We start from the raw sequence: 23,788 nt of genomic DNA on the forward strand, positions 1-23,788 counted from the left end.
TTCTTCCTTCTTCTTTATTCCTCGTTCTTCTTTCTTCCTTTTTCTTGTTCTTCCTTCTTTCTTCTTCATTCTTATTTCTTCTTTTTCCTTCTTTCTTTTTTCTTCTTCTTTCCTTCTTTTTTGTTCTTCCTTCTTTCATCTTTCTTCTTTCTATTTCTTCTTCCTTCTTCTTTATTCCTCGTTCTTCTTTCTTCTTTTTTCTTCTTTTTTCTTGTTCTTTCTTCTTTTTTGTTTCTTCCTCCTTCTTTCTTATTTCTTATTGCTTCTTCTTCCTTCCTTCTCTCTTTCTTCTTCTTTCCTCCTTTTTTATTCTTCCTTCTTTCATCATTCTTCTTTCTCTTTCTTCTTCCTTCTTTCTTCTTTATTCCTCGTTCTTCTTATTTCCTCTTTTTTCTTGTTCTTCCTTCTTTCTTCTTCCTTGTTCTTTCATCCTTCTTTTCTTTTCATCCCTTTAATCCATCAGTTATCAGTGCGGAGCTTTGTACCGGGACACTGTGGGCGGAACCAATCACCGCAGGGCTGGAGCTGCCGCGTCTCTGTTCCGGGCGGAGCAGTATTACAGGGGACACAACCCGGAAGTGAGTGTCTTGCTGGCTCGGAGGGCAGCGGAGCGGCGCGGAGGATGGGAGTTGTCCCCGCGCGGTGCTGTGAGGTACGGTGGGGGTGGTGCTCCTCGGTGCAGGTGGAGGGGGCTGTAGTGTCTTGTTTTGGGTGGTTTCTTCGTTGCCTCACAATGACCTTCCCGGTGAGAGCTCGCTCCGGTGTCACTGGCGGCTCCAGGTGTAATGCTCCCGGTCAGTAAACCTGCTGTGATCAGTAGAGGGGCCCTGAGCAGCAGCGGCCAGTAATGGCTGTGGTGGATTCCCTGCAGGACCCTCTAACATGTGGGTGACCCCTGAATGGAGGCTGCAATGGACGAGGTACACAAAATAGGGAATTTAGTGGGGACCATCGGAGCAACATGTACCCCCTGTGGCCTCTCCATTGCGGACCCTCTCTCCCCTCCTGGCATCTCCATTGTAGACTCTCGGTCCCCCCCTTCCCAGGTCTCTCCGTTGTGGACCCTCTCCAAAACTCCTGTTCCCTCCGTTGCGGACCCTCTGAGGGAATCCACTGTGGACCATCAGAGCAACAAACAACATGGACCCCCTCCGGTCTGTCCACTGCGGACCCTCAGTCCTGCTTCTGGCCTCCATTGTGGACCCTCGCTCTCCCCAAAAATTTTGGGCCTTTACCATCACCCTCTACCCCGTCCTCCCCGTTGTGCACCCTCTTTCCCTTTCCCCTCCCGGACCGCCCCATTGTGGGCCCCTACCATCACCCCCTACCCCATTCTTTCCGTTGTGGACCTCCCCATTGTGGCCTGTACCATCACCCCCTACACCATCTTCTCCGTTGTGGACCCTCTCTCCACCCCCCTCCCCCGACCTCCTCATTGTGGGCCTCTACCATCAGCCCCCTACCCCATCCTCTCCGTTGTGGACCCTCTCTCCACCCCTCCCCCCCTCCCCCGACCTCCCCATTATGGCCTCTACCATCACCCCATCCTCTCCCGTTGTGGACCCTCTCTCCACCCCCTCTCCCCCGACCTCCCCATTGTGGCCTCTACCATCACCCCCTACCCCATCCTCTCCATTGTGCACCCTCTCTCCACCCCATCCCCCCCCCAACCTCCCCATTGTGGGCCTCTGCCACCACCCCCTACCCCGTCCTCTCCGTTGTGCACCCTCTTTCCACCCCCCCCCCCTCCCTGACCTCCCCATTGTGTGTCTCTACCGTCACCCCCTACCCGTCGTCTTCGCTGCAGTCAGTCCCTCTCTCACATCAACCCCCTTCCCCCCCCCCCAGCCTTTCCGTCTCAGACTCAGGTTACGCAGGGATTCTGCATTGTTGAAGCCTCTCTGCAGATTTTTCTTCACCACATATTTGAATATCGCATTGTGACTTATTTGGGTCATTTCTGTGCAGACTTTGTTCTTTCTCCTTTCTGTTCCCCTGGTGTTGGGCGCGCCTCTTTTGCTCCTCCTGTCATGCCCTCATTCTTTTGACCTGATCATAATCTCCCTGAGTCGGGGTGTGATTATTTTTACGTGTGCCTGTAGTGTGTTGCCGCACCTCTGCTGCTGCCGTCTAATTAGTGTTTACTGTCAGTACAGATCACTCGTGAGTTAGTTTTACTGCGCTGAAGCCGGAGTGACGACATTCACTGCTCCATGTGAGGAAATGCTGCAAAAAAAAAAAATTGATACCATGCATCGTGACCTTTTTGCAGATACAATCCTTTATCATCAATGATAAAATCATCATTTCTCCTGATTCATCTTGTTCTGCCATTAATCATTTCAATCTCTTCATAGAGGGGAGTTCCTGCTTTGGCAAATAGATGTCACCTTTACTTTGATTACATCAATTGTATCATGATTTTGGACAATTGTAAAAAAGCCCCATTTTTAAATGAGTCAATCTGTTACCAGGAAGGAATGTATTTTTCTTTGCTTAGAAGAAAATACTGTTGAGTCTACGGGAGACACAGAGATCACTCACGAGACTCCTGGACGCTCCGCACCGAGGTGTGCGGCACAAGGTTATCTGACTGTGAGCGTCCATGATCCACCCTGTATACAGATAATCGGTCTGTACGATACATGCCTGTAAGGAGTGTTAGGCCCCGAGCACATGAGTGTTTGCTCCACTCCTGGTTTTCACTAGAAGGGTGCACATGTTTCCATCACACTCCTGGTTTTGGCTTAGAAAATATTGAAATAAAAAATTCACCAAATACTCCAATGTGTACAAGTGGCGATTATAGGGGACCAGTCTGCTCTTTCTGCTGCCTGTGGTTCAGAGACCTACTCCATTATTGCATTTCTGTATCTTTCACTCTGAATCACAGTCATACACACCTGTCAATGAATGAGTGGGAAAAGCGACAGCTGACCTGCAACTTGGCATAGTCATACAAATCAAGAGCTGTACTCACTATTCTGCTGGTGCAGTCACTGTGTAAATACATTACATTTCTGATCCTGAGTTACCTCCTGTATTATACTCCAGAGCTGCACTCACTATTCTGCTGGTGCAGTCACTGTGTACATACATTACATTACTGATCCTGAGTTACCTCCTGTATTATACTCCAGAGCTGCACTCACTATTCTGCTGGTGCAGTCACTGTGTACATACATTACATTACTGATCCTGAGTTACCTCCTGTATTATACTCCAGAGCTGCACTCACTATTCTGCTGGTGCAGTCACTGTGTACATACATTACATTACTGATCCTGAGTTACATCCTGTATCGTACTCCAGAGCTGCACTCACTATTCTGCTAGTTAAGTCACCATGTAAATACATTACATTTCTGATCCTGTATTAAGGTCTCTATCAGCAGAATAGTGAGTGCAGCTCTATACCATAATACAGGGTGTAACTCGGGATCAGAGGAGAATAAGTAATGTGTGTACTCAGTGACTGTACCAGCAGAATAGTGAGTGCAGCTCTGGAATATGGATGTAACTCAGGATCAGTAATATGTGTACATAGGGACTGCTCCAGCAGAATAGTGAGTGTAGCTCTGGAGGAGTATAATACAGAAGGTAACTCCGGATCAGTAATGTATGTACACAGTGACTGCACCAGCAGAATAGCGAGTGCAGCTCTGGAGTATAATACAGGAGGTAACTCAGGATCAGAGGAGAATAAGTAATATACGTACACAGTGACTGCATCAGCAGAATAGTGAGTGCAGCTCTGTAATATGGATGTAACTCAGGATCAGTAATGTAATGTATGTACACAGTGACTGCACCAGCAGAATAGTGAGTGCAGCTCTGGAGTATAATACAGGAGGTAACTCAGGATCAGTAATGTATGTACACAGTGACTGCATCAGCAGAATAGTGAGTGCAGCTCTGGAGTATAATACAGGAGGTAACTCTGGGTCTGTACAGGATCATTAGTGTGTAGGTTGTGCGTTGCTGCTCGCTCTTTGGCATTGGGGGGTGACCTGGGTGCTGCGGATTTGTGCATCCCCCTGTACGTTCCTTTGTGATTGCTGGTTGATGTAATGCTCTTCTTCTCCTGCAGGCGGATCGCTCGCTCCTGGAGTGATGGAAGCACAGTTTGATGATCTGAGGCCGGCTGGATGCGGGCGGCTTTTCTCGGAGTAGACGTCTATTCCTCAGGAGTTATGGCTAAGCTGGACTGGTTTATCAGTTTTGAGAACCTGAGGGAGCTGAGGAGGTTATGTCACTGGGGGCCGCTGATCGCTCTGGGGGTGATCATAATCTGCTCCATTGTAGCCGTCCTGGACTCCATCCTCTGGTACTGGCCTCTGGATTTGCCGGGGTCCAGTCTTAATTTCCTCACACTTATAAACTGGACTGTTATGATTCTTTACAATTACTTTAATGCCATGTTCATCGGCCCCGGCTTTGTTCCCCTGGGATGGAAACCGGTAAGAAACATTTACTCCTCTTCTCCAAATACCTGCACTTTTCAGCCAGAGCTTTGTATCCTCTGTTCATTGCTTCCGTCCTTCTGATGAAGCCTCTGTATGAGTGTTTTTGGGGCAGTTTACCCCTACATTCAGCCGTTTCTGCTCTGTGCGGTTTCCATCTGCGGAGCGGTAACTCAGACTCTTCCCTATAGATGTCATTATTTATGGGGCCGGCAGGAGCGCAGCACATTCTCTGATCGCTCCTCTCGGCAGTGCTGCGGGTCCTGGTGGGATGAGATTATATGTTTAACTCTTTCCCCAATAGAATGTAATTGTATGTTGGGTGCAGGAGCTGTGTACAGCCGGCATCTGCCTGCAGCGACCAGAGCCACCTCTGATCACTGCTGTTTAACCATCTAAATGCCGCTGTCAGTCACATGGACTTGTGTCCATTGTGTGCACGTATTTGCTTCTCTGCAACACAATCAGTGATGGGTAGTCGGCACTTCTGAAGGCCGTCATGGCAGCCAGGTTGTCGTGCAGTGCTGGCATTGTGCTTGTGACCGCTGCAGACAATCGCTCTGCTCAGTGGTTTTGTGTTGACCATGGTATTACCCCTACTGTTCGGCAATGCAGCACAAGTAATACTGACAATCGCTGTTGTCCTCTGCCTTCAGGACTACTTTCTTACTGATCTTTTGACCGTCCGCACCTTGTGTTTTGCTTTCATGAATGTGATGTGTCTGCAGGAGATCGCTCAGGACTGCAGGTTTCTTCAGTATTGCAAGGTGTGCGAGGGCTACAAAGTGCCGCGCTCCCACCACTGCCGCAAGTGCAACAGGTATGAGAGTGATGGAGCCGGCGGGACGTGGGGGGCACCTGGCGGGGGACGTGGGGGGCACCTGGCGGGGGACGTGGGGGGCACCTGGCGGGGGACACCTGGAGGCACACGCTGCAAGTAATGGATTTCTTGTGTCAGGTGTGTGATGAAGATGGATCACCACTGCCCCTGGATCAATAACTGCTGCGGCCACCGCAACCACTCGTCCTTCACGCTGTTCCTGCTGCTGGCGCCGCTCGGCTGCATCCATGCTTCTTACATCTTCATCATGACCATGTACACACAGCTGTACAACCGGGTGAGCTGAATCAGTCACAGGTTTCTGGGTTATCTGCTTCTGGGTGGTAGCTGAAAAGTTAATGGATCTTATCATTGTGGCACTTTTTTGTCTGCATGGCGACATTTTTAACCTTTTCATTTCCTTTCCTCTTCAGGTGTCTTTCGGTTGGAATTCGGTAAAGATCGACATGAGCGTGACGCGTCGGGAGCCGGCTCCCATAGTCCCTTTTGGTATTTCTGCCTTTGCTGTTACCCTGTTTGCCTTAGGACTGGCCCTCGGGACGACCATTGCGGTGGGGATGCTGTTCTGTATTCAGGTGTGTTGCAGGTTGTAGTCGTGGCCTATGGAAGCATCGGATTTGTTAAAGTCCCTGAAAACCGCATGAACTGGTTGTCATGTTGTGTGGAGCTATAGGCCGGTGGGAAGGTGTTAGGCTCAGGGCTTATTCACACGACCGTTCTGTTTTTACGGTCTGCAAAAAACAGTCCTGTTTTTTTCACAGATGCATCCGTGTGACAACCGCATCCGCCCTATTCCGTATACAGTCCGTGTGGCTTCTGTTTTTTTGTGGACCGCAAACAAACGGAAGAAGAGTTACATGCAGTCCAGGGTTTCTGGCCAGATGCTGGTCCCCATATAAGGTGTATGGGGAACAGAATCTGGGGCAAAGTGATAGGAGCAAGTGCAACACACTGACCGATCACCGACATGGCTGTCACACTGCTCCCACGGCAGCTCTTTGATGTTCCCGATCCAGCCACTCATTAGGCTCATACATATTCACTCCTCCCCTCATATGTGATTGGTTACAGTCAGATGTGCCTCCACGCTGAGTGACAGCTGTCGGACTGCAACCAATCACAGCCGCCGGTGGGTGGGTCTGTCGTACAGCCAAGATAAAGCCTTACAGCTGGGGGCTGGTATTCTCAGGATGGGGAGACCCATGTCATTGGGAGCCCCCCAGCCTAGAAATATCAGCCAGCAGCCGCCTGGAATTGCCGCATTCATTAGATGTGACAGTCCCGGGACTTTACTCGGCTCATCCCGTTGCCCTGGTGCAGTGGCAAACAAGGTAATATATGGCATTGATACCAGACGTGTAATGTTACCTGGCATCAAGCTCAAAGGTTAGTGATGTCACGGCATCTATCAGATACCTGACATCAATAACCCAGTCAGTAATAAAAAAAAAAAAATAGACAACAAACTAATTTTTATTTGAAAAATCACTCCCCAACACATTCCCTCTTTCACCAGTTTATTGGAAAGAAAAAAACAAATCCGGATCTTGCGTAATCAAATAAGGGGCTCCCATGACGATCCATAGTCACTGTCCCAGTCAATGAAGAAAACAATGTTCCCCATTGGCTGGGAGAGTAGTGCAGTGACCTGAGATAGCATCATGAGGTCAGCCCAGATCACTGCAGGGCATAACGAGCGCCGACGTCATGAGGTTAGCGAGGTACATTACCTGCCGTGATGAAGTCCGGTGTACTCCTGACGTCAGTGCTCATCACTGAGTTTAATGACCGCCGCGTTCACAAGCAAAGTATCGCGAGCTATCGCTAGTCAGTCTCTGGCCGCCTGCGAGAGGTAATGTGAGAACGCAGCGGGCATTGAAGTCAGTGACTAGCGCTGACGTCAGGAGTACAGCGGACGTCATCACCGCAGGCAATGAACTTTACTAACCTCCTGATGGAGTGCGGGTGTTGTCCTCCTCCTTGGCCCGTCGTCCTCGTCGTCCTCCTCGGCCCGTCGTCCTCGTCGTCCTCCTCGGCCCGTCGTCCTCCTCGGCCCGTCGTCCTCCACCCGTGAGTTCGGGAGGTTGTGATATCGCACTTGCAGGTGGGGGTAACGCAGCCTTACCGTACACGCTATAGCCTACGCTACATGGAATTGTAACAGACCCTCAGCTCTGCGATGTACGCGGCCTGCACAGGCTTTTGGCCTCAATGATAATCCCATTCACAGCAAGCAGAGATCTTGAAAATGGGTAAAATGTAACACAGAAGGCGCTCTTCATGCTATTTGTGTGTGATTTCTGCCGCTGTCGCCTCCCATACACCTGATTTCTGGTAAATGCGGCTTTTTCTTTCCTCCTCGCCTGTTGCAGAAGCCGTTTCTACAATGGCGGCACAAAGCTCCGTCCCATCAGATCTCATTACAGCGAGGCCGCGGGATCCCGCCGCCACCATGGCCCTTATTGTATAATGATGCTGTTTTGTGGACGGCTATTGATGCTTTTATTACAGAGTAATTGATTCCAGCTAAATGATATACAAAAGAGCGGCGGCCCCCACTGAGAAGATCACGCTCGCAGCCCCCCGCACTCACCGGAGGCACCGCACTCGCACATTGTGCGGCAGCCGGTGATTGACGCCGGATGAAAACCCTCATTGTACAGTCAAATAAAGAGAAAAACATGACTGTGATGCCGCTGCTCGCCGCGCGCTCGCCTCTGCCGCATTATTACTCGTGTGTGTGTTTTTCAGATGAAAGTGATCCTGCGGAATAAAACCTCCATTGAATCGTGGATTGAAGAGAAGGTACGTCCGTCACATTAACACGCTGCCCACCCCTCAACAATGGCTCGCACACCGGCACCATTGTGGTAGGTTTCGGGGGTGGGGACCGGTCTGACGAAGGCGCCAGAGAACAAAAACCTAAGTGATTAATGCCGCCGGCTGCTGGGGCTGGATAGTTGTCGGGTTTGCTCATTTTTGCAGTTTCCTGGCAGGATGAAAGGGTTAATGGCGGTCATAAAGCTCCGATTCGGTCAGGACAACCCAATACGTCCGGACCTGGCTTTGTAGCATAAGGATATTAGGGCAGAAGTGAATGTATTTCGGGGGCAGTACCGATGTGACGGTCCCCGCGGATGACCTTTTTCCATATATTCTATATATAACTAGATTTCAAGGCTTTGACTTCACGCTGGACTTATATTTATGTACTGCAGACGATCTGGCCCAACAAGGCTGCAGTGTAAAGCATGGTGAACGGAGGCTGAAGCAGCCAGGAGCTCAAAGCTAGCACTCCAGCCATACAGCTTCCAGCATGCCGTGAAAGCCACAGGTGTCATACTGCTGCCAGGGCATGCTGGGAGTTGTAGTTATACAGCAGGCGTGGTCAGGCAATGCTGGGAGTTGTAGTTATACAGCAGGCGTGGTCAGGCAATGCTGGGAGTTGTAGTGATACGTCAGGCGTGGTCAGGCAATGCTGGGAGTTATAGTGATACATCAGGCGTGGTCAGGCAATGCTGGGAGTTGTAGTGATACATGAGGCGTGGTCAGGCAATGCTGGTATTTTTAGTGATACATCAGGCGTGGTCAGGCAATGCTGGGAGTTGTAGTGATCCATCAGGCGTGGTCAGGCAATGCTGGTATTTTTAGTGATACATGAGGCATAGTCAGGCAATGCTGGTATTTTTAGTGATACATCAGGCGTGGTCAGGCAATGCTGGGAGTTGTAGTGATCCATCAGGCGTGGTCAGGCAATGCTGGGAGTTGTAGTGATACATGAGGCGTGGTCACGCAATGCTGGGAGTTGTAGTGATACATGAGGCGTGGTCAGGCAATGCTGGTATTTTTAGTGATCCATCAGGCGTGGTCAGGCAATGCTGGGAGTTGTAGTGATACATCAGGCGTGGTCAGGCAATGCTGGGAGTTGTAGTGATACATGAGGCGTGGTCAGGCAATGCTGAGAGTTGTAGTGATCCATCAGGCGTGGTCAGGCAATGCTGGGAGTTGTAGTGATACATGAGGCGTGGTCAGGCAATGCTAGGAGTTGTAGTGATACATGAGGCGTGGTCAGGCAATGCTAGGAGTTGTAGTGATACATGAGGCGTGGTCAGGCAATGCTGGGAGTTGTAGTGATACATGAGGCGTGGTCAGGCAATGCTGGGAGTTGTAGTGATACATGAGGCGTGGTCAGGCAATGCTGGGAGTTGTAGTGATACATGAGGCGTGGTCACGCAATGCTGGGAGTTGTAGTGATACATGAGGCGTGGTCAGGCAATGCTGGTATTTTTAGTGATCCATCAGGCGTGGTCAGGCAATGCTGGGAGTTGTAGTGATACATGAGGCGTAGTCAGGCAATGCTGGGAGTTGTAGTGATACATGAGGTGTGGTCAGGCAATGCTAGGAGTTGTAGTGATACATGAGGCGTAGTCAGGCAATGCTGGGAGTTGTAGTGATAAATGAGGCGTGGTCAGGCAATGCTGGTATTTTTAGTGATCCATCAGGCATGGTCAGGCAATGCTGGGAGTTGTAGTGATACATGAGGCGTAGTCAGGCAATGCTAGGAGTTGTAGTGATACATGAGGCGTGGTCAGGCAATGCTGGGAGTTGTAGTGATACATGAGGCGTAGTCAGGCAATGCTGGGAGTTGTAGTGATACATGAGGCGTGGTCAGGCAATGCTGGTATTTTTAGTGATCCATCAGGCGTGGTCAGGCAATGCTGGGAGTTGTAGTGATACATGAGGCGTAGTCAGGCAATGCTAGGAGTTGTAGTTATACAGCAGGCGTGGTCAGGCAATGCTGGGAGTTGTAGTTATACAGCAGGCGTGGTCAGGCAATGCTGGTATTTTTAGTGATCCATCAGGCGTGGTCAGGCAATGCTGGGAGTTGTAGTGATACATGAGGCGTAGTCAGGCAATGCTAGGAGTTGTAGTGATACATGAGGTGTGGTCAGGCAATGCTAGGAGTTGTAGTGATACATGAGGCGTAGTCAGGCAATGCTGGGAGTTGTAGTGATACATGAGGCGTGGTCAGGCAATGCTGGGAGTTGTAGTGATACATGAGGCGTGGTCAGGCAATGCTGGGAGTTGTAGTGATACATGAGGTGTGGTCAGGCAATGCTGGGAGTTGTAGTGATACATGAGGCATGGTCAGGCAATGCTGGGAGTTGTAGTGATACATGAGGCGTGGTCAGGCAATGCTGGGAGTTGTAGTGATACATGAGGCGTGGTCAGGCAATGCTGGGAGTTGTAGTGATACATGAGGCGTGGTCAGGCAATGCTGGGAGTTGTAGTGATACGACAGGCGTGGTCAGGGAGTGAGCGCGGTACTACCCTCGTGTCCTGTGTGATGAGTCAGCATTGCTGGCCATTATGTGGCCATATATCTGCAGCATACGTGCTGTATCGCACACAGTACCATGCTGGTGTGTTAGGGCCGCGGGGGCCGATATTTGGCCCTTTTGTGTCTTTTCTGTGCAGAATGTGTCAGACATACGACATGCTCCGCAGGAATGAGCGGAGCGACAGACTCACCGGAACGTATCGCTCACATCCCCGACCCTCTTCCTCCAGGCTAAGGACCGCATTCAGTATTACCAGACCGGAGAAACCTTTATTTTCCCCTACGACTTGGGCAGCCGGTGGAGAAACTTCCGGCAGGTGTTCACGGGGTCCGGCTCACCGGACGGGGACGGAGTAGAGTGGCGATTGCGGGAAGGCTGCCATAGGTACATGCTGACGGTAAGTGCTGACCGGCAAATATCTGAGCTTCTGACCCAGCAGGTGTCACTCCGATCCTACAGCTGCTGCGAAAGCCAAAATTGCCTGCCATATCAAAAGCTTCCCGCCATCTGCACTACAGTAACCTCCAGTGTGCTCTGTTGGTCGTCTCTGCAATGTATCGGTCTTGGCCACCACTAGGGGGAGCTCCCTGTATACAGAGATACATAAGAGCCTGTCTGCAGCCACCACTAGGAGGAGCTCCCTGTATACAGACATACATAAGAGCCTGTCTGCAGTAACCACTAGGGGGAGCTCCCTGTATACAGAGATACATAAGATCCTGTCTGCAGCCACCACTAGGGGGAGCTCCCTGTATACAGATATACATGATAAGATCCTGTCTGCAGCCACCACTAGGAGGAGCTCCCTGTATACAGACATACACAAGAGCCTGTCTGCAGTCACCACTAGGAGGAGCTCCCTGTATACAGAGATACATAAGAGCCTGTCTGCAGCCACCACTAGGAGGAGCTCCCTGTATACAGACATACATGATAAGATCCTGTCTGCAGTCACCACTAGGGGGAGCTCCCTGTATACAGAGCTACATGATAAGATCCTGTCTGCAGCCACCACTAGGGGGAGCTGCCTGTATACAGAGATACATGATAAGACCCTGTCTGCAGCCACCACTAGGGGGAGCTGCCTGTATACAGAGATACATGATAAGACCCTGTCTGCAGCCACCACTAGGGGGAGCTCCCTGTATACAGAGCTACATGATAAGATCCTGTCTGCAGCCACCACTAGAGGGAGCTCCCTGTATACAGAGATACATGATAAGATCCTGTCTGCAGCCACCACTAGGGGGAGCTCACTGTATACAGAGATACATGATAAGATCCTGTCTGCAGCCACCACTAGGGGGAGCTCCCTGTATACAGAGATACATTATAAGACCCTGTCTGCAGCCACCACTAGAGGGAGCTCCCTGTATACAGAGATACATTATAAGATCCTGTCTGCAGCCACCACTAGGGGGAGCTCACTGTATACAGAGATACATAAGATCCTGTCTGCAGCCACCACTAGGGGGAGCTCACTGTATACAGAGATACATGATAAGATCCTGTCTGCAGCCACCACTAGGGGGAGCTCCCTGTATACAGAGCTACATAAGATCCTGTCTGCAGCCACCACTAGGGGGAGCTCCCTGTATACAGAGATACATGATAAGATCCTGTCTGCAGCCACCACTAGGGGGAGCTCCCTGTATACAGAGATACATGATAAGATCCTGTCTGCAGCCACCACTAGGGGGAGCTCCCTGTATACAGAGATACATGATAAGATTCTGTCTGCAGCCACCACTAGGGGGAGCTCCCTGTATACAGAGCTACATGATAAGATCCTGTCTGCAGCCACCACTAGGGGGAGCTCCCTGTATACAGAGATACATGATAAGATCCTGTCTGCAGTCACCACTAGAGGGAGCTCCCTGTATACAGAGATACATGATAAGATCCTGTCTGCAGCCACCACTAGGGGGAGCTCCCTGTATACAGAGATACATAAGATCCTGTCTGCAGCCACCACTAGGGGGAGCTCCCTGTATACAGATACATAAGACCCTGTCTGCAGCCACCACTAGAGGGAGCTCCCTGTATACAGAGATACATTATAAGATTCTGTCTGCAGTCACCACTAGGGGGAGCTCCCTGTATAGAGAGATACATTATAAGATCCTGTCTGCAGTCACCACTAGGGGGAGCTCCCTGTATACAGAGATACATGATAAGATCCTGTCTGCAGCCACAACAAGGGGGAGCTCCCTGTATACAGAGATACATAAGATCCTGTCTGCAGTCACCACTAGAGGGAGCTCCCTGTATACAGAGATACATGATAAGATCCTGTCTGCAGCCACCACTAGGGGGAGCTCCCTGTATACAGAGCTACATGATAAGATCCTGTCTGCAGCCACCACTAGGGGGAGCTCCCTGTATACAGAGATACATGATAAGATTCTGTCTGCAGCCACCACTAGGGGGAGCTCCCTGTATACAGAGCTACATGGTAAGATCCTGTCTGCAGTCACCACTAGAGGGAGCTCCCTGTATACAGAGATACATGATAAGATCCTGTCTGCAGCCACCACTAGGGGGAGCTCCCTGTGTACAGAGATACATTATAAGACCCTGTCTGCAGCCACCACTAGAGGGAGCTCCCTGTATACAGAGATACATTATAAGATCCTGTCTGCAGTCACCACTAGGGGGTGCTCCCTGTATACAGAGATACATTATAAGATCCTGTCTGCAGCCACCACTAGGGGGAGCTCCCTGTATACAGAGATACATGATAAGATCCTGTCTGCAGCCACCACTAGGGGGAGCTCCCTGTATACAGAGATACATAAGATCCTGTCTGCAGCCACCACTAGGGGGAGCTCCCTGTATACAGAGATACATGATAAGATCCGGTCTGCAGTCACCACTAGAGGGAGCTCCCTGATACAGAGATACATGATAAGATCCTGTCTGCAGCCACCACTAGGGGGAGCACCCTGTATACAGAGATACATAAGATCCTGTCTGCAGCCACCAGTAGGGGGAGCTCCCTGTATACAGAGATACATAAGATCCTGTCTGCAGCCACCACTAGGGGGAGCTCACTGTATACAGAGATACATAAGATCCTGTCTACAGTCACCACTAGGGGGAGCTCCCTTTATACAGAGATACATGATAAGAGCCTGTCTGCAGCCACCACTAGGGGGAGCTCCCTGTATACAGACATACATAAGAGCCTGTCTGCAGTAACCACTAGGGGGAGCTCCCTGTATACAGAGATACATAAGATCCTGTCTGCAGCCACCACTAGGGGGAGCTCCCTGTATACAGAGATACATAAGAGCCTGTCTGCAGCCACCACTAGGGGGAGCTCCCTGTATACAGAGATACACGATAAGATCCTGTCTGCAGCCACCACTAGGGGGAGCTTCCTGTATACAGAGATACACAATAAGATCCTGTCTGCAGCCACCACTAGGGGGAGCTCCCTGTATACAGAGATACATGATAAGATTCTGTCTGCAGTCACCACTAGGGGGAGCTCCCTGTATACAGAGATACATGATAAGAGCCTGTCTGCAGCCACCACTAGGGGGAGCTCCCTGTATACAGAGATACACAATAAGATCCTGTCTGCAGTCACCACTAGGGGAGCTTCCTGTATACAGAGATACACAATAAGATCCTGTCTGCATCCACCACTAGGGGGAGCTCCCTGTATACAGAGATACATGATAAGAGCCTGTCTGCAGCCACCACTAGGGGGAGCTCCCTGTATACAGACATACATAAGAGCCTGTCTGCAGTAACCACTAGGGGGAGCTCCCTGTATACAGAGATACATAAGATCCTGTCTGCAGTCGCCACTAGGGGGAGCTCCCTGTATACAGAGATACATGATAAGATCCTGTCTGCAGCCACCACTAGGGGGAGCTCCCTGTATACAGAGATACATAAGATCCTGTCTGCAGCCACCACTAGGGGGAGCTCCCTGTATACAGAGATACATAAGATCCTGTCTGCAGTCGCCACTAGTGGGAACTCCTCATATAAAGATAGTTAATGCTCTCTTTGTATCTGTCTTCTGCAGGCTCGTGAGCTCCCTCTATCAGTGGCTGGTATAGGCTGTATGCAGGGAGTTCCTTCTAGTGATATCTGCAGAAGTTTTCTAATTTTCCTTCATTATTTCTGGATGAGTGTTGGGTGTTGGGAGTTCTGTGTCAGAGGAAAATCGGCTTCCTTTAAAAATACCGTGCAGTGAATGTTTGTATTGAGCGGTGCGGCTGCTATATACAATGGCCTCTGATTTCCTATTATTCCTCCTTTTTATGCAGGTGGAGCAGCTGAAGCAGAAGGCCGACAAGCGCGTGCGCAGTGTGAGTACAGAGCGGGTCTGTGTCCGGGGCCGGAGCTTTGGGTCTGGACTCAGTAGAGTAATGCACAGTTTGGGCCTTTGATGCTGCACTAAATGAATTGTATTTTCACTACTTTTTTTTTTTTTGTCATCTGCTTTGCTGATTTTTGTTTTCCCTAGCCTTTGTAGTCAGTGCTGTTTTCTGCTAGAGATGGAAATCTAAGAGAGAGGGCGGAGTCTGGCCCGGGTGGCGGAGTCTGGCCCGGGTGGCGGAGTCTGGCCCGGGTGGCGGAGTCTGGCCCGGGTGGCGGAGTCTGGCCCGGGTCCTCATAGGAATATCAGCAGTGCAGGCGATTTTATGACAGTGACAATGGTGCGCTGCCCCCCAGACGTGGCAGGAGGTGCGCTCATCCACTGTCTGTCCCTCTAGGTGCGGTACAGAGCGGTGCAGGACTACAGTGGCGCCTGCTGCCCTCTCACCAAAGGCGTCCGAACCTTCTTTACAACCCCATGCACTGAGGAGCCGCGGATGACGCTGCAGACAGGAGACCTGGTTTTGGCGACGCGAGGCCTGAAGTAAGTACACCCGCCTCCTCGCACGCACGCGGCACAGTGAGGGGGTGTAGTGACCTTCTGCTCTGTGTCCTGCAGGCACTGGATGTACGGAGATAAGATTTTCGAGGGTGAACTCCCTCCAGGTAAGTGATTGGATTGCACACTTCTGATCCACATACTGTAGCGGTGTCATCACCCCACGTGCTGTGTACTCCAGTCACATCCAGAGCTGCATATCCATGTAACTTACCGCCGGTCCGTAGTTTGCTTATTGAGAGCTCCGCGCGGCAAAGAGGAGATTTAATATTCCCAAATTACATAGTAGTGAATTAGTCGCACGCAGCTCCGGAGGTGACTGCAGGAGATCATCTGATTTATTATTTTTTCCTCCATTCCCCACAGATGGAATGAGAATCCGGGGCTGGTTCCCCAGAAGATGTGTAGTGAAATCCGTGTCTGATGCAGGCTCCGACCAATCAGATGACGAGAAGAAGACCAGATAGCGAGACGCCGGCACCGCCAGTATCACAGGTCTTAAAGGGGAACTACCGAGACATTACTAGCTGCAGTTACTGACCCACTCATGTGTAACCTACCTCTGCCATGACCATACCGTGTCTTCACCCCGCACCCACATACTGTCCTCTCTGGGTTCAGAGCTCCAGCTGGTTTCTTTCTTTTTTATGCCTATTCTGACCCGCGCCCCTTATTTGCCAGTGTGACCAGTTTACACCTTTTAAGAATCTGCATTGTTCCCCCGGGGAATCCTCCTCTTCGTGACTGGCCGGACCGGGCCCGCTGGACATTCACCGGCCATCGAGGCCAATCCTCCTCTAATGAAAAGAACTGCTGCTGCTTTCTAATAGACTTTGTATTTCTTTCCCTGCAGCATTTACATCTCTGCTTGCTGTCAGTGAATGGGAACATTGATGGACTGTTCTGTGGACTGTGTACGGCGACACCTCCGTATTTCCAATCACTGACAGATCTTCAAAAATAAGTTAGAAAGTTGCAGCCGAACATTTTCACAATCTAGCAATGTAGCCGAGGGTCGCGCGGCTGCCCCGGCCCGGAGGGTCGCGCGGCTGCCCCGGCCCGGAGGGTCGCGCGGCTGCCCCGGCGATTTCAGTATCTTGTGACCACACAGAACCCCTCGGTGGCCATGTTGATTTGGCGTCTTGACATGCCCTGCAATTCCTCCCTTCCCCTGCGTCTCTGACCTCGCCCTCCAGTGTTTCACGTTTACCTGTCTTGCCCCTTACATTAGCAGGGGTCATGGTGGCGATACCTGCCTGACGCCAGACAGTGATGTAGCAGAGCCGGCGCACATTCCAGTATTCTATAAAGGGGTTGTTCAGATGACGTCTCCATCGGTGTTAATTCGGCTGTCCTGCCCCCCCCCTCCAACCCCCGCACCAATGTGTACAGTGCCGTGCTCCGTGCAGTGGTCGCTCTCTGCACTGCAGCTCAGATCACGGCCACTTCACTAGGAGCGGAGCTGCAGTACTGAAAACGGCCACTGCACAGAGGGGAGCTGTTCTGGGTCTGTATTCTGTGCATGTTTGGGGTCCGATCCTCCCACATTCTGTTATTGATGACCGATCCATAGGATATAGACGTCTCAGGCTTTCCTACAATTCTTATTTTCTGCACCTCTTGTACTCTTGGCGGGGGTCGGCTTCCCTGCGGTCATTATATTGCACTATGATATTGGGGGGTGCGGGGTCTTTTGGGGGAATGTTAACCAGCAGTGTACACGGCACAGATATTGCAGAGCTGAATCTGTTATTTCACTTTACCACTTTCCGTGCAGATGGTGGAGTGTGGCACCGGCGCCCGTGTCTGTCCCGTCTGTTACATAGGACTGCAGGTAACCTCACCCCAACATGCTGGCATAGGACCGCTCTTTTCTGTTCAGCCAGACGTGGTGCAGTGTAAGCGCAGGGTCGGCCCCATGTGTGAACTCTGCCTTAAATGGGGTTTCCACTTTTAGACGTGGTCCTAAAAAGCTTCTATACACACTGAGAGTACCCCCCTTGCTGCAGTGCTGATCTGTGCTGACCTCACACCGGACTCTGGGAGGAGGGTGCGCGCTGTGCTGACCTCACACCGGACTCTGGGAGGAGGGTGCGCGCTGTGCTGACCTCACACCGGACTCTGGGAGGAGGGTGCGCGCTGTGCTGACCTCACACCGGACCCGGGGAGGAGGGTGCGCGCTGTGCTGACCTCACACCGGACTCTGGGAGGAGGGTGCGCGCTGTGCTGACCTCACACCGGACTCGGGGAGGAGGGTGCGCGCTGTGCTGACCTCACACCGGACTCTGGGAGGAGGGTGCGCGCTGTGCTGACCTCACACCGGACTCTGGGAGGAGGGTGTGCGGTGTGCTGACCTCACACCGGACTCTGGGAGGAGGGTGCGCGCTGTGCTGACCTCACACCGGACTCTGGGAGGAGGGTGCGCGCTGTGCTGACCTCACACCGGACCCGGGGAGGAGGGTGCGCGCGGTGCTGACCTCACACCGGACTCTGGGAGGAGGGTGCGCGCTGTGCTGACCTCACACCGGACTCTGGGAGGAGGGTGCGCGCTGTGCTGACCTCACACCGGACCCGGGGAGGAGGGTGCGCGCTGTGCTGACCTCACACTGGACTCTGGGAGGAGGGTGCGCGCTGTGCTGACCTCACACCGGACTTGGGGAGGAGGGTGCGCGCTGTGCTGACCTCACACCGGACTCGGGGAGGAGGGTGCGCGCTGTGCTGACATCACACCGGACTCTGGGAGGAGGGTGCGCGCTGTGCTGACCTCACACCGGACTCTGGGAGGAGGGTGCGCGCTGTGCTGACCTCACACCGGACTCTGGGAGGAGGGTGCGCGCTGTGCTGACCTCACACCGGACTCTGGGAGGAGGGTGCGCGCTGTGCTGACCTCACACCGGACTCTGGGAGGAGGGTGCGCGCTGTGCTGACCTCACACCGGACCCGGGGAGGAGGGTGCGCGCTGTGCTGACCTCACACCGGACCCGGGGAGGAGGGTGCGCGCTGTGCTGACCTCACATATAGTGGCCATATAGTGGAGCCGCAGCGTGGACCGGTGTTGGGTGTTGTTCACTTTATTTTTGCTTCTGAATTACAGGAGATCAGTGAAAATCAGAATTTGACAAATTCACCCAAATTTGGTTGAGAAATTCAATTCTTGTCAAATTATATGACGTGGATCCCGTGAGCTCCGGCCACTAATACAGCCATTTATTATGCTCTGAGGTTTTCCGCTCCCAAGCAGATGGGCTGGGAAGGGGTTAAAATAAGATATATATATATATATATATCAAACGCCGCTCACCACTGGCTAAATAAGCCCCGGAGCCGCCCTCCTCTTCAGTGATCGCCATCACTGAGGTCATGTCAGGATGTGCACCTCCACACGTGGCCACGTGAGACGGGGCACGTCATGACTCCTCCGCACGTGGCCACGTGAGACGGGGCACGTCATGACTCCTCCGCACGTGGCCACGTGAGACGGGGGCACGTCATGACGCCTCCGCACGTGGCCACGTGAGACGGGGCACGTCATGACTCCTCCGCACGTGGCCACGTGAGACGGGGCACGTCATGACTCCTCCGCACGTGGCCACGTGAGACGGGGCACGTCATGACTCCTCCGCACGTGGCCACGTGAGACGGGGCACGTCATGACTCCTCCGCACGTGGCCACGTGAGACGGGGCACGTCATGACTCCTCCGCACGTGGCCACGTGAGACGGGGCACGTCATGACTCCTCCGCACGTGGCCACGTGAGACGGGGCACGTCATGACTCCTCCGCACGTGGCCACGTGAGACGGGGCACGTCATGACTCCTCCGCACGTGGCCACGTGAGACGGGGCACGTCATGACGCCTCCGCACGTGGCCACATGAGACGGGGCACGTCATGACGCCTCCGCACGTGGCCACATGAGACGGGGCACGTCATGACGTCAGGATGTGCTTGGAGGCCTCGCTGGGGCATGGTGCAGTGAGGACGAGGGCGGCCGTGCCCAGGCAGGAGGGAGTTGGGGCGGCAGTGACAAGCTTAATGATTTCTTATTTTTAACCCCTTCCTATATGAATCCAGCGCAATAGTAGCCGCCATTTTGCTGGTTTTGCAAATCAAAAAGCCAAATATTCGGATTTGCCAGACCACACTAATTTTGGGAAATTGTAAATGAATTTGATTAGTTTAGAAGTGACTGACCCATTTTTAAGTTTCCCGTTCCCCTTTCTTGAGTGTCGTCCTCTGTGGCCGGTGCTGTCGTGCTCGGTGGCTGGTGATGACCTCCGCCTCTGTCATCCTTGGTGGCCGGTGCTGTCCTTTTCAGTGGCTGATAATTGCCTCTGCCCTGTGGCTGGTGCTGTCATCCTTTGTGACTGGTGCTGACTTCTCGGCTGATGATGGCCTCTGCCCCGTGGTCGGTGCGGTCATTCTCGGTAGCCGGTGCGGTCCTTCTCGGTGGCCGGTGCGGTCCTTCTCGGTGGCCGGTGCGGTCCTTCTCGGTGGCCGGTGCGGTCCTTCTCGGTGGCCGGTGCGGTCCTTCTCGGTGGCTTGTCCTGTTCTTCTCGGTGGCCGGTGCTGTCCTGTGGCCGGTGATGGCCTCCGCCTTGTTTCCGCACTTTCGTCCAGGCGGAGCTCCTCGTGGTCCTCTGCGGAGCCGGCAGCACTTCTTCGTCTTGCAGCGTTTATTAACTCTTACACCGCTGTAGCGACATAATGGCGCCTGGTTGCGGTGGCTTCTTTTTCGTCTCTCTCCTATTGGACGATGCCTGATTATCCCGTTCTCTCCAGCTGCAGCGACACTACGACTCTCTCCACGCCGGGCAGTGACCGGTGCGGTCCTTCCCGGTGGCCGGTGCGGTCCTTCCCGGTGGCCGGTGCGGTCCTTCCCGGTGGTTGGTGCGGTCCTTCCCGGTGGCCGGTGCGGTCCTTCCCGGTGGCCGGTGCGGTCCTTCCCGGTGGCCGGTGCGGTCCTTCCCGGTGGCCGGTGCGGTCCTTCCCGGTGGCCGGTGCGGTCCTTCCCGGTGGCCGGTGCGGTCCTTCCCGGTGGCCGGTGCGGTCCTTCTCGGTGGCCGGTGCGGTCCTTCCCGGTGGCCGGTGCGGTCCTCCGCCCGGTGGCCGGTGATGGTCTCCGCCTTGTTTCCGCACTTTCGTCCAGGCGGAGCTCCTCGTGGTCCTCTGCGGAGCCGGCAGCACTTGTTCGTCTTGCAGCGTTTATTAACTCTTACACCGCTGTAGCGAGATAATGGCGCCTCGTTCTTTTCCGTCTCTCTCCTATTGGACGATGCCTGATTATCCCGTTCTCTCCAGCTGCAGCGACTCTACGACTCTCTCCATGCCGGGCGGTGGCCGTAGACGCCGGGCTCCAGAATTTTCCTTTTTTTAATATCGTACTGTTCAATCTGAGATGTGATTTTTACAATATGTATGTCGCTTGTTAATAAAAGATCAGAAAAAGATGTGGCGTGTAGTATCACTCGTGGACAGGGGGTGGCGCTGTTTCTGGAGGTCGCGGATGCACTAGCTTTCTCTGTACTAACTCTGCATCTTTTACAAAGTATCAGCCGGGAAGACACGGGGTTAATCCACATTTATCACCCCCATGTGTTGTGCCCCCCACTATATAACCTCGCAGGGGCAGCGGCACCCCCGGATATCATCACACATTCCCGTTTGTAGTAAAGTTTATTTGCTCAATATATACAGCCCCCCCCCAATCATTAAAGGACAGACGTCTGCAGCCTGGAGGACTACACGTCCCAGCATGCACTCAGTGAGAAGCTGCTGGGACTTGTAGTCACACAAGACCTGGAGGCTGCAGATCACTGATATAGAAGACATGTTATGAAATTTACAAGCGCCGTTCTCCGCCGGAGCCCCGAGCAGCTGATGGGTACAGGGCCATAGGGATGACTGCACACGGTGTGACCGCAGGGGCTCCCGCTGTGACCGCAGGGGCTCCCGCTGTGACCGCAGGGGCCCCCGGTGTGACCGCAGGGGCTGGGCCGGAGCCCCGAGCGGCTGATGGGGACAGGGCCATAGGGATGACTGCACACGGTACGGCCGCAGGGGCTCCCGGTGTGACCGCAGGGGCTGGGCCGGAGCCCCGAGCGGCTGATGGGTACAGGGCCATAGTGATGACTGCACACGGTGTGGCCGCAGGGGCTCCCGGTGTGACCGCAGGGGCTGGGCCGGAGCCCCGAGCGGCTGATGGGTACAGGGCCATAGTGATGACTGCACACGGTGTGGCCGCAGGGGCTCCCGGTGTGACCGCAGGGGCTGGGCCGGAGCCCCGAGCGGCTGATGGGTACAGGGCCATAGTGATGACTGCACACGGTGTGGCCGCAGGGGCTCCCGGTGTGACCGCAGGGGCTGGGCCGGAGCCCCGAGCGGCTGATGGGTACAGGGCCATAGTGATGACTGCACACGGTGTGGCCGCAGGGGCTCCCGGTGTGACCGCAGGGGCTGGGCCGGAGCCCCGAGCGGCTGATGGGTACAGGGCCATAGTGATGACTGCACACGGTGTGGCCGCAGGGGCTCCCGGTGTGACCGCAGGGGCTGGGCCGGAGCCCCGAGCGGCTGATGGGGTACAGGGCCATAGGGATGACTGCACACGGTGTGGCCGCAGGGGCTCCCACTGTGACCGCAGGGGCTGGGCTGGAGCCCCGAGCGGCTGATGGGGTACAGGGCCATAGGGATGACTGCACACGGTGTGGCCGCAGGGGCTCCTGGGGTGACCGCAGGGGCTGGGCCGGATCTCAGCTGTCAGTTGTGCAGCGCTGCCCCGTGCCAGCAGGACACCGAGGATCGGCTCATCTGGACGTGGCGCCTCCTGCGTGGTCTCTGCAGCACCAGGGCGGTCGCTCAGGATTCAGTCACTGCAGCGCCAGTTTAGTCTTGGATTTTGCTGTACAAGTCATCGATCTGACTCTTGAAGTATTTGGCCACTTCCGCTCTCTTCGCTTTCAGGGTTGGGGTCAACAAACCGTTTTCAATGGTCAACATTTCAGGATGGACGTAAATGTCCTTCACCTAAAAGAAGAAGAAGAAAAATAGAATAGTGAGTGCAGCCCTGGAGTATAATACAGGAGGTAACTCAGGATCAGTAATGTATGTATACAGTGACTGCACCAGCAGAATAGTGAGTGCAGCTCTGGAGTATAATACAGGAGGTAACTCAGGATCAGTAATGTATGTACACAGTGACTGCACCAGCAGAATAGTGAGTGCAGCTCTGGAGTATAATACAGGAGGTGACTCAGGATCAGTAATGTATGTACACAGCGACTGCACCAGCAGAATAGTGAGTGCAGCCCTGGAGTATAATACAGGAGGTAACTCAGGATCAGTACTGTATGTACACAGTGACTGCACCAGCAGAATAGTGAGTGCAGCTCTGGAGTATAATACAGGAGGTAACTCAGGATCAGTAATGTATGTATACAGTGACTGCACCAGCAGAATAGTGAGTGCAGCTCTGGAGTATAATACAGGAGGTAACTCAGGATCAGTAATGTATGTACACAGTGACTGCACCAGCAGAATAGTGAGTGCAGCTCTGGAGTATAATACAGGAGGTGACTCAGGATCAGTAATGTATGTACACAGTGACTGCACCAGCAGAATAGTGAGTGCAGCTCTGGAGTATAATACAGGAGGTAACTCAGGATCAGTAATGTATGTACACAGTGACTGCACCAGCAGAATAGTGAGTGCAGCTCTGGAGTATAATACAGGAGGTAACTCAGGATCAGTAATGTATGTACACAGTGACTGCACCAGCAGAATAGTGAGTGCAGCTGTGGAGTATAATACAGGAGGTAACTCAGGATCAGTAATGTATGTACACAGTGACTGCACCAGCAGAATAGTGAGTGCAGCTCTGGAGTATAATACAGGAGGTAACTCAGGATCAGTAATGTATGTACACAGTGACTGCACCAGCAGAATAGTGAGTGCAGCTCTGGAGTATAATACAGGAGGTAATTCAGGATCAGTAATGTAATGTATGTACACAGTGACTCCACCAGCAGAATAGTGAGTGCAGCTCTGGAGGATAATACAGGAGGTAACTCAGGATCAGTAATGTATGTACACAGTGACTTCACCAGCAGAATAGTGAGTGCAGCTCTGGAGTATAATACAGGAGGTAACTCAGGATCAGTAATGTATGTACACAGTGACTGCACCAGCAGAATAGTGAGTGCAGCTCTGGAGTATAATACAGGAGGTAACTCAGGATCAGTAATGTATGTA

The 23,788-nt window shown here is 52.9% G+C and overlaps 2 protein-coding genes across 2 annotated transcripts in view; one reads left to right on the forward strand and one right to left on the reverse strand.

The window, feature by feature from the left end:
• The first annotated feature begins 566 nt into the window (after positions 1-566).
• ZDHHC6 (zDHHC palmitoyltransferase 6) lies at positions 567-20,991 on the forward strand. Its single transcript, XM_075348213.1, has 11 exons — positions 567-652; positions 4,090-4,459; positions 5,191-5,282; positions 5,421-5,580; positions 5,717-5,878; positions 8,055-8,108; positions 10,875-11,042; positions 14,932-14,973; positions 15,382-15,527; positions 15,603-15,649; positions 15,909-20,991. Exons 2-11 carry the CDS (start codon positions 4,148-4,150, stop codon positions 16,007-16,009), a joined length of 1,284 nt encoding a protein of 427 aa, XP_075204328.1. The 5' UTR covers positions 567-652; positions 4,090-4,147; the 3' UTR covers positions 16,010-20,991.
• Positions 20,992-21,205: 214 nt separating this feature from the next.
• The window catches only part of ACSL5 (acyl-CoA synthetase long chain family member 5), a 56,689-nt gene continuing 54,106 nt past the window's right edge, over positions 21,206-23,788 (reverse strand). Inside the window, exon 21 of the mRNA XM_075348214.1 lies at positions 21,206-22,564. Within this exon, the coding sequence (XP_075204329.1) occupies positions 22,424-22,564 (141 nt within the window). The 3' untranslated portion in view covers positions 21,206-22,423. The remainder of the gene's footprint in view (positions 22,565-23,788) is intronic.

The sequence above is a fragment of the Anomaloglossus baeobatrachus genome, chromosome 5 (assembly GCF_048569485.1).
Source record: "Anomaloglossus baeobatrachus isolate aAnoBae1 chromosome 5, aAnoBae1.hap1, whole genome shotgun sequence".
NCBI lineage: Eukaryota > Metazoa > Chordata > Amphibia > Anura > Aromobatidae > Anomaloglossus > Anomaloglossus baeobatrachus.